The sequence below is a fragment of the Polyodon spathula genome, chromosome 5, assembly GCF_017654505.1.
Source record: "Polyodon spathula isolate WHYD16114869_AA chromosome 5, ASM1765450v1, whole genome shotgun sequence".
NCBI lineage: Eukaryota > Metazoa > Chordata > Actinopteri > Acipenseriformes > Polyodontidae > Polyodon > Polyodon spathula.
Genome location: NC_054538.1, coordinates 5,719,334 through 5,729,961, shown reverse-complemented (window position 1 = coordinate 5,729,961; position 10,628 = coordinate 5,719,334). Strand labels below are relative to the sequence as shown.

The 10,628-nt window shown below is 38.5% G+C and overlaps 1 protein-coding gene across 1 annotated transcript in view; it reads right to left on the bottom strand.

Annotated features, from left to right (window-relative positions):
* Positions 1-353: 353 nt before the first annotated feature.
* The window catches only part of LOC121315467 (heparan sulfate glucosamine 3-O-sulfotransferase 5), a 97,761-nt gene continuing 87,486 nt past the window's right edge, over positions 354-10,628 (bottom strand). Inside the window, exons 2-3 of the mRNA XM_041249581.1 lie at positions 3,344-3,485; positions 354-1,785 (exon numbers count right to left, since the gene is read on the bottom strand). Coding sequence (XP_041105515.1) covers positions 855-1,785; positions 3,344-3,450 — 1,038 coding nt within the window. The 5' untranslated portion in view covers positions 3,451-3,485 and the 3' untranslated portion in view covers positions 354-854. The remainder of the gene's footprint in view (positions 1,786-3,343; positions 3,486-10,628) is intronic.

Genomic DNA, 10,628 nt, shown 5'->3' with positions numbered 1-10,628 from the left:
AACTGTTCTCAAATAAAACTGGGCATCTGGGTGGTGTTTTCAATTACACCTGTCTGTCTCCTAGTCAGTGAATTACCCACACCCCTTCCACAGAAGGATTAAGATGAAACAAAATAAAATAAAAAGATGAATTAAAAAGAAATCAGGTCCCTCCTTCTCCCTCCCAGTGGAGCGTAGCTCATGTCTCAATGTTCATGCATTTTACTGTCAAACAGCTCATGTCGTAATGGTTTTAAAAATAACAACTGTGACTTGCTATTTAACATGGCTTTTTCTCAACAACAAAAAAAAACTGTAGACTTTTCATACATCCCCAGATTTTTAAAAAAAAAGCTTGCTCTGAAGCAAAGGTTTGTTTGTTTTTAGTATCTTTTGTGCAGATCAAACATTTTTTTGTTTGTTTTTAGAGGGTAATTTATTTTGCAAAACGTTGTATGAGCAACGTTATCTATCTTATGCTACAAATTGCAAATGTTGAAAATCTGGGCTGACGTTTTATGTTTTTTTTTTTTTTTTTTTAAATGTTTCTTTTACAAAATAAACACTTCATTTAAAGACATACATTATAATCATATACAGATACAAATGGAAATCTATCAAATCTGTCATTTTAAACAGTAAATATATGTTATATGATTAGAATGGTCACTTAAAATATTAGTGAATTTAGACATGTAAACTGGCAATACATTTTATATAGAAATAAATAAAACAAACATTGATCCCATTTCATATTTGGTCGCTTCATAATTTGCTTGTCTTTATCTTAATAATAAAAGTGCTTTTTTATAGTTTGCAACAGACATTTTTTTAAAGGTCTGCTAGTTCAACGTAATTGTTGTAAACATTTAGCTTCATGGCCAGTTAAATGTTCTTCCAATGATCTGGTAAAACTTCTGATTAAAAGGGTGAAAAAACTTGCGCAGTTTGGTAACAACAGAGGGATCCACCTCTGGGTGTATTCGCCCTTTGCTACCTGCCAGGCACTTGTTAAAGACAATGTTAAATCGCAAGCAGTAAAACCCTCTGGTGGCATTGAAGTACAAGTTATACTGACTAATTCTTGGCGGGAGATTTAAGAATTGTTCCACAAGCTGAAGCTCTGGCAAGGGATCCGTTATGAGCCGGTCTCCGTCCACGATATGAAACTGTTCGATGGGGAAGTATTTGAGCCACTTCTCTAAATGTTTTGTGTAAATGCTGGTGCGCACTGCCTTGTACTTTGTGTTAACCTCACAGGTGTTGGAGTCGATGGCTAACTTCTCAAATTTGTAGTAGGTCTTATTCTTCCTTTCCTTGCCCTCCAGCACTTGAGTGTAATCAGAAACGGCTCTGGTCGTGGGCTCCCGCACGATAAGAAGCAGTTTGATGGACGAGTTCATTTTAAAGATTCGTTCTGGAACTTCCTCAGTGATGAAGTAGGCAGGGCTTTTCTCTATGGTGATCTGATGCGGGTGAGAAAAGGGCATCTTCCCTCTGTACCATTCGATGCCCTTGGCATAGTTGGGGTCGTTATCAAAGAAGTGGACCTCCTGGGAGGCTTTGACCACTGCTGGATGCAGGTTCAGCATCTCCAGCAGGGCTCTGGTGCCCCCTTTCCGCACTCCGATGATGATCGCCTGTGGGAGCTGCTGAACCAGGTTGTGAAGTCGAATCTGTTCTATCAGTGCATTGCCTTTCCTAAGCTCGTGTAGCAGGCCACGCTGGAACTGTAGGGTGCGCAGGGGGATTTGCTCAGAGATGTGGGAGCCTGAACGATCATCTATGGGGAAAATAGGCTGGAGCCTGTCAAGCAAAAGGAAAATGAAGAAGTGAAAGAACTGGACAGCATGTGTCTTGTTAGATAGCTTGGATTCAGATTCCAAGATCATTTCACCATCCCTCTCTGTCTTTCTTTTTAAATATTGATAAACTGAGCTGGGTCTTTACACAATTCTAATTTCAAGAGGCTTTTTCAGATTAGATGGATTTCCCAATGCAGCCAATGACATTTCCATCTTTAATTCTTTGGTTAAACATGTTTAATTTTTTAGATACTTATAACACTATGTAACACAATTTTTGTTCCTGGGTAGTAAGTGTTATTTCCTAATTGCTTATGCCTCAAAAGTATAGAAAATGGCTATTATTCCCCACAAACTTTGCTTTTGTGACCAGGACAGTGATATTTCAAAATATCACTATTTCCAATGGGAAAACGGAACAAAAAAAAAAAAATTGTTACACGGTGTAATTAGTATTACACACTCAATAGAGCTGAACTAATTAATACAATAAACAAATATTCAATGACAAATGTTTTGACTAGAAGTCTTTTTCAGTGTCTTCCTGAAATATAGTCGAGACATTTGTCTTTGAATTTTATTTTCTTTAGCATTTCCGTTTTTTTTTTGTTAGAGACGTTATCCAGAGGGTGTAGGGTGTTTTTTGGTGAGATGACTGTTGCATGTCCTTGAAACAAATGACTAAATATGCATTTAGCTGAGACTTTGCAAGCTTGCCCACATCTAATCATGAAGCAATACTATTTTATAGTATAATGATGTGGAAGAGCTGAGGCCCTGCACAGGTAATATTTTATATTGTTGTTTCTTTTTAATTTTGTAAATGCAGTTTGTTACAAGGTACACATTTCTGTTAAATATGGCAGGGCTGGAGTTAGTATCCCCTCTCTAAATAGACAGGTGTGGAATGTGGCCAGGCATTAATTGATTTTTTGGTTATTAATTAACCCTTGTCACATGCTATGAAAGAGATGGAAAGACATTTTGTGGTTCTCAACAAGCTGGAAGTAAAGGTCTATGGAATGGCTGTGAACCCTCAGTACTGTGTGAGCTAGTTATCACCATGTGTAGACCGGGATAACCACAACTGTTAAGAACAGGAATTAATTTAGAGGACTTTAATCCCACATAGGTATACAAGGGTGTGTCAGGAAGAAGGTTCCTGAAGCGGGACCTCCCTTATAGTGGGAGACACCATTTAAACGTCCAAGAACAGTAATGTCTAATTAAAATGTAAAAAACACTCTCCTTTCCTCATTCTGATTTCATGACAGTAGTGCACTATTTAAAAATATGTGTCTGTACATCAATTTCTATGACAGCGCATTCAATTGAACTTCTGTCTGAGGTGCAGTGATGCCTTCAGAAACAGATCCCATTCCACGTGGTCTGTGACTCACCCTGTACACTCGACTGCTACAGTGGTGGACTTGGAAGAGTGAAAACCGGGCCCATGTACTTTGCACCTGTGCTGTATTGGAATCCCTTCCATGTTAAACAGACTATAAAGGAGAGGTCATTTACAAACAAGCCAACCTGAAGAAAAAATTTGTACTGACCTATCCAAGCTCCCAACTCTGGCAACTAGATACAGGAGACTTCCAATAGCAAGGCTGCCTAGCACAAAGAGTTTCTGTCTCAGCAACGCCTGCTGTTTGAATAGCATGGCCCTCCATCAATCTTCAGGACTGCGTCTTCAGCCTGCAGGGAGCAAAGCACATAAACCACTAATCACCAAGTGGGAAAGACAGGCTAATGTTTATTAACAGACAGTCAATCAATTCCTACCAGTGATTAAGCCACACTTGCAAAATCTTTTAAGGCACTCTCTTGCTATTAACCAAGATGCTTTTAGTAAGATCCGTGATTGAATGTAATAATGTCTATGGCAACTAGTCCCACACGAGTCCTGCTGATATAAATTTAGTTCCCCCCCCCCCCCCCCCCCCATTGCTATAAATCCATAGTTTACAATACTGTTTCTGTTTTACATTAGCCTAATACACAGTGAACATAATATGATCCACGTCTCTGCTAACAGAGCCTGTAGAATTAGCCAGATAAGACTTTGTGCTTTTAGAAGACCTTTCTAACTGTTTTATTTAGGGTCAGGTGTTTGGGCCGCTAAAGTTGGTAACATCACAAGATTCCCCAAGCTTTTTACTTCAAATCGTTATGAGCACATTTTTTTTTTAAAGAAAAAAAAGGCCCTATTTATTTTAAACGTCTATTCTAATATACAGCACAGGAGTCAACATGATTTTTTTGAAGAGTAAAAGGTAAAACCTGAAATCCAGATTCCCTCATCATATGCAAGTTAAAAATAGGTCTATATACAGCTAGAGAGAATAATTACATATATCACAAAAGCAAAGTTTAAGCCTGTATAATGGATAAGCTATGTTTCCAAAACATCGTCTAGAGCTGCAAATGAAGCATTTTGATTTATGGTGACCCTACGAAAACAAAGGAGATGATATCTTGGCAATTTTAAATTTTCAACGGTGTGATGAAATGTGTTTTAACAACTGTAGCTAGAGAAACAAATAAATAAATAAATAAATAACACTCCAGAACTTTATTACATGAAAGCAGATTTATTTGATTAATTTGAAGGATGCGCCAAGACACATATTATTGATATGTATTTCTAACCTGTTAATTGCCATAGTTTGAATGTCATTAATTACTTTAAAGCTGTGATCTGTTAACAAAATGAGCATTTCATTCAACCTGCTTACATTCGCCCATAGCCAGCAGGGGGCGCTGGATCGCTATTTATCCACAGTGTGATCCAGAGGTTTTTTGTGAACTAAATTACATCAGTATTAAATAATAATAATAATAATAATAATAATAATAATAATAATAATAATAATAATAATAATAATAATAATACTTTCTTTCATGGTTAGATTATATGCATGATTAACTTTAAATATGAACCGGTAATTATGAACCAGGATATGATAAAGGTCTATTTTAGTTTTTTTTTTCTTTCTGCTAGTATGCAAAGAGAACACTAGGGCATTCCTGCTTGCATTAGTGTCACATTATAAAGAGACGTTTAAACAGTAATCCACGTCAAGGTCTTTGTTCTGGAATTACCACTCTGCTCGACACATTGCTACCTATCACTTGGCTGTGCAGGACTATTACAACAATACACACCTTCAGTTGCCTACGTGTGATTCTAACATTGTCCATTGAAGTTCTTATGTAATGATTTTTATTAAATGTAAAATGTATTGTGATACAGCATATATATATATATATATAATATATATAATATATATAATATATATATATACATACACACACACACACACACACACACACACACACACACACACACACACACACACACACACAGTTGTATTCAAAAGTTTTCATACCCCAATGGAAATTTATAATTTCTAAAAATTTCTCAAAAAACTAATAATTATAGGAAAAATCTTTTGCACCAAAAGTTTTGGTCTACTGCAAAGACTGCTGTGGCCACTGACTGTGTACGAGGTTTCCTTGACAACAGTTGAGAAGGTGGAAGCTTTAATCAGTTCATACGTCAGGAAATGGTTGGGAGTTCCACGCTGCCTCAGTAGAGTGGGACTTTATGGTAAAGGAATACTGCAGCTACCAATCTCTGCTCTAACCGAGGAGTTTAAGTGTGCCAAAGTCTGACTGGAAATGACATTAGTAGATTCACGCGACAAATGCATAAGGGAGGCAGCACCTGTGTTGAAAACTGGAAGAAAATGGGCAGCAAAGAAAGCTGTGGAAGATGCTAAGACTGCCCTTCGAATTGGAGATATTATGGGGCAAGTTCAGCAGTTCGTCTCAGTTCAGCTCCTCCTACACGACACAAGGCAACCCCAGCTCAACTGACGAAGCTGGTAGTTAACAAGGTGCAAAAGCAGGAAAGAGGATCAGGTGTGTAAAGGCCATTTCCCAGGCCAAGCAGGGAGAATGGATGAGATGGGAGAGTGTGGAACAACACAAGATCGGCTGGCAAGGCCTATGGAAAATGGAACAGAGTAGGATCAGTTTTCTAATCAGATCAACATATGATCTCCCATCACCACAGAACCTAAACGGGTGGGTGAGGATCCCTCATGTCCTTTGTGTTCATCACCTGCAACATTAAGGCACATTTTGACAGGATGTAAGGTGGGTCTTAGCTAAGGATGGTTTACTTGGCGCTGTGATGTTTGGCCTTAGTATTGGAAGATAAGCATAACCTGACCAATAAGTTACAACCAGTTCAATCAAAGCATTACACACAAAAGACAATATTCCTCCACCCAGGAGAGCAACCACCAAGAAAGGTGCTAAAACCAAGCCTCGCCCAGGCAGATGTTGGAAAACGGCTTATTTTTCCACCTGAGATTGCCACCACTAACCTTCGACCAGACATTGTCTTGTGGTCTGGATTAGCATGCTTTGTTCATCTGGTAGAGTTAACAGTGCCATGGGAGGATGCTGTGGATGAGGTGTATGAGAGGAAGAAATTTTAGTATGCTTAACTAGCTGCTGAAGCAGAACAGCGAGGATGGAGAGTCCGGGTTTACCCAGTGGAGGTGGGTTGTCGAGGATTTGTGGCACACTCTACAACACGGTTTCTCAGAGATGTCGGGTTCAGTGGCCAAGAGTTGTGTCACACAGTGAAGAACTTATCTAAAGCAGCAGAAAGGACCAGCAACTGGCTGTGGTTGAGACGGAAAGATTCTGGCTGGGTAGCTCAAGCACAACAGAAAGAAAGCAACACTGATGTATGGGTAAGTAAGCTGGGCTGAGTTGAGTGGGGGATGGAGGGGGGTGATGGGACGCCAGAATCACAGTTGAGCCCTCTTGAGGTGTTGTGGGCTAGTTAACGAAACACAGAGGACAGATGGTGCCCACTTGAAGACTCCAGAGATGTACCCTACTTAGCTTGATCCAGAAGGTTGTCATGCTGATGCGCTGGGAAGACCGGACTGTGGTTGATCCCCGGAGCCAGCATCACATCTGTTGTGTGTGCTGATGGGCTGGGGAGGCAAAATAATATGATCCCTGGAGCCAGCATTACACTTCAGCCATCAACACCAGGCAGAAGGTGTCAACACCATCTACATCATCAGATAGAAAGAAACACAAATGGATGGAAATGCAAATGGATCACATTAGTTTACTCTAAAGCTACATCTTAGTTGGTGCTTATCTTAGCAAGAGCCTTGTTCAAATCAGCATGAAGTTCTAACATCTACTCTCATGTAATAGAAATCTTGCTTTTTTGGGTGAAGAAAAAAGTTACAAGAAATAGATGTCTACAATTATTTAAGCTTTTTTTTTGCAAAACTCAAAAAATGCTAATTCAAAAGTATTCATAAACTGACAAGGAAAATTAAATGAATAGCTAGTTGAGGTACCTTTGGCAATAATAACCTATTTTAAATGATGGATGAGGATATTTTTCAATGAGATTTTGGTGTGATTCTTTAGTGATCTGTGACCATTCTTCAACGCAAAATTGCTCCAGTTCATTCAAATTCTGAGGACTTCTCTTGTGCACAGCCGCCTTCAACTTATACCAAAGATTCACAATTGGATTTAGTTCTGGACTTTGACTAGGCCATTCCAGAACCTTGATTTTATTCTTCTTTAACCATTCTGAAGTAGATTTTGATGTGTGCTTTGGATCGTTGTTTGGAACATCCAGTTGCTCTTTAAACCAAGTTTTGTAGCAGAGGATTTCAGATGATCAGCCAATATCTTTTGTTATGCTATGGAATCCATTTCACCATGTATTGGAACTAAATTTCCTGTGCCATTAGAGGAAAAACAGCCCAATAGAAGGATATTACCACCTCCATGCTTGACAGTAGGAATGGTGTTCTTTTCTTTGTACGCTTCACCAGACTTTCTCCAAATGTAACGACCTTCAACGTGACCAAATAGCTAAATTTCTGTTTCTTCTCTTCACAAAAGCTTTGACCAGAACTCATACCCATCATTCAAATGCCATTTGCAAACTTGAAACAATTGTCCTTGTGACATTTTCCTAAGAGTGGCTTTTTCCTTGGAGACCTTCACCATGCAATACTCGACATGTGGTTGAAATAGAAACCCCAGTCCCACTTGCAGCCAGTTCACTTTGAATATCTTTGGCAGTCAATCTGGGATTGTTATTAACCTTCCTCACAATTCTTCTGCTTGTTCTTGGTGAAAAAACCTTCTTTCTTCCAGACTGAGTGGACATTGTGACTGTACCATGAGTCTTGTACTTCTTGATTAATAGAAACAATAGTTGAGATTGGGATACTCAAATGCTTGGAAACGTTCTTGTATCCTTTCCAGCCTTATGACAATAAATAATTTTCTGCCTAAGGCCTTCAGATAGCTCTTTACTTTCCCCAATATTGACTTATTGGTAATGACAGCAATCATCCTCTGCCTAAACCTTTTATACTCACTAAGAATGTTCACCTACAATCCAGCATTTTATAGACTTTTCTAGAATTAGATTCTGCACTATCATATTGAAATTTCAATATTTTTGAATTAGCATTTTTGAAAAAAAAAAAAAAAAAAAGATTGAAATTTCCATTGGGTATATGATTTTTTTTTTTAAATTTGGTTTTAGATTCTAAGACTAAGACATGTTTTACATTTATGAAAAAGGGTTATAAAAAAACAAAATAACAATTTATTTCTTAAATGTAATGTTTTAGTGGAGAAAAGACACTTTTTGTTTTTACTGTTTAAAAATGTCAGTTTTGATTATAAGTATACAAGAACTGAACAACAGCACTGCTGCGGAATCTTGTTCATCCACTTCGAGTTAAAAGAAATAAACAATTTGTCCTTAGGCCTATACCTTATTGTGTGGACTGCTGGTTTGAATTGAAATGCTTTTCATTATTTTTTAGTGCCTATGACAGGTCAGGGATTCATAGATCATACACAAACTAAAGCGTCTCTCAAAGTAGAGACCATCACAGGCTAAAATAGCAGCTAATAAGACACCTGATATATTACCACTGCTTTATACTCCTAACATACTGCAGCTCTAAACTGCTCCTTTCCTTTATCCCTTTCCATAAATGTTGATATAATATGCGTGTAATAAGATGTGCTGTTGTCAAATACAGTTTACTGAATCACTGTGTACTGTAGCCTGCAATAAATGGAGTGAGCATAGTTATAGTAGGGATGGGAGGGTGAGAGGGAAGGTGTTGGTTTGGGATTTTGCTAGGCTCATCAGTATTTCTACACATCAGCTTATTGCATTCAGGTTCAGTAACTCAGTAAACAGACTGTCTGCAATATGGGTGAGTAAGCCCTTGGGAGTGATGTACTATATAAACAACTCAGCACTACAAGGGACTTTTTAATTTTTTTTTTTTTTAAATGTGCTGTTTATTAAAAATAAAACAATATATCTAAACGGTGCCTATAGAAAGTCTACACCCCTTTTCAAAATTATAGCCTGGAATTAAAATGCATTAAAATAGTTTATTTTTTCATTTATCTACACATCCTACCCCAAAACTTCCAAGTGAAAAAATATTCTAGCCTTGAATATCCCTTGGAGCACAGTCAAGATGATTATTAAGAAGTGGAATGTATATGGCACCACCAGACCCTGCCTAGATCAGGCCATCCCTCCAAACCGGATGACCGAGCAAGAAGGAGACTGATCAGAGAGGCTACCAAGAGGCCAAAGACAACTTCGCAAGAGCTACAGACTTTTACGGCGAAGACTGGTCAAAGTGTGCATGTGACAACAATATCCCAAGCACTCCACAAATCTGGCCTGCATGGTAGGGTGGCAAGAAGGAAGCCATTACTCAAGAAAGCCCACCTTGAATCACATTTGAAGTAAAAAACACTCAGGAGATTCTGTAGCCATGTGGCAAAAAGTTTTGTGGTCTGACGAAACTAAAATTGAACTTTTTGGCCTAAATTCAAAACGATATGTTTGGCGTAAACCCAACACAGCGCATCACCCAAAGAACACCATCCCTACTGTGAAGCATGGTGGTGGCAGCATCATGTTATGGGGATGTTTCTCATCGGCAGGGACTGGGGCACTTGTCAGAATAGAAGGGAAAATGAATGGAGCAAATTACAGAGAAGTCCTTCAGGAAAACCTGCTGCTCTCTGCAAGAAAGCTGAAACTGGGATGGATGTTCACCTCTGAGCATGACAATGACCCAAAGCACACAGCTAAAGCTACACTGGAGTGGCTAAGGAACAAAAAGGTAAATGTCCTTGAGTGGCCCAGTCAGAGCCCTGACCTAAATCCAATCTAAAATTTGTGACATGACTTGAAGATTGTTGTCCATCAACGCTCCCCAAGGAACTTGACAGAGCTTGAACAGTTTTGTAAAGAAGAATGGTCAAATATTGCCAAATCTAGGTGTTGGTAAGTTGGTAGTAGTCTAATAATATAATATAATAATAACTAAACTGTTGCTGTTTTCTTTAAACTCATAAAGCTGTTCTAATATGCACCTCTTTACAGTTGAATAGTTATGGTCTTTAGTGATCGTGATATTTAGTAAAGTGGATCAATAAATTGCCCCTGGGGAGAAACACTGTCAGTATCAATGTGTAGATAAGGACGGCTGCATTTAGATCTGCCAAGATCTGGTCATTAAAAAGACTCAATGGGTTGAATAACTCAGCTAATTTAGGTGTCAGTTCAACAGACCTGTATGTCTTTAACTAAAGGACCATTTCACTAGTGCCCCTCCAATGATGAAGGTCTGTTGCTAAACAGCCATCAGCTCTCAGGAATGATTACACACTACTGTTCCTTTAAAACACTTAAAAAAAAAAGCTGTCCTATGAAATGCAATGTTG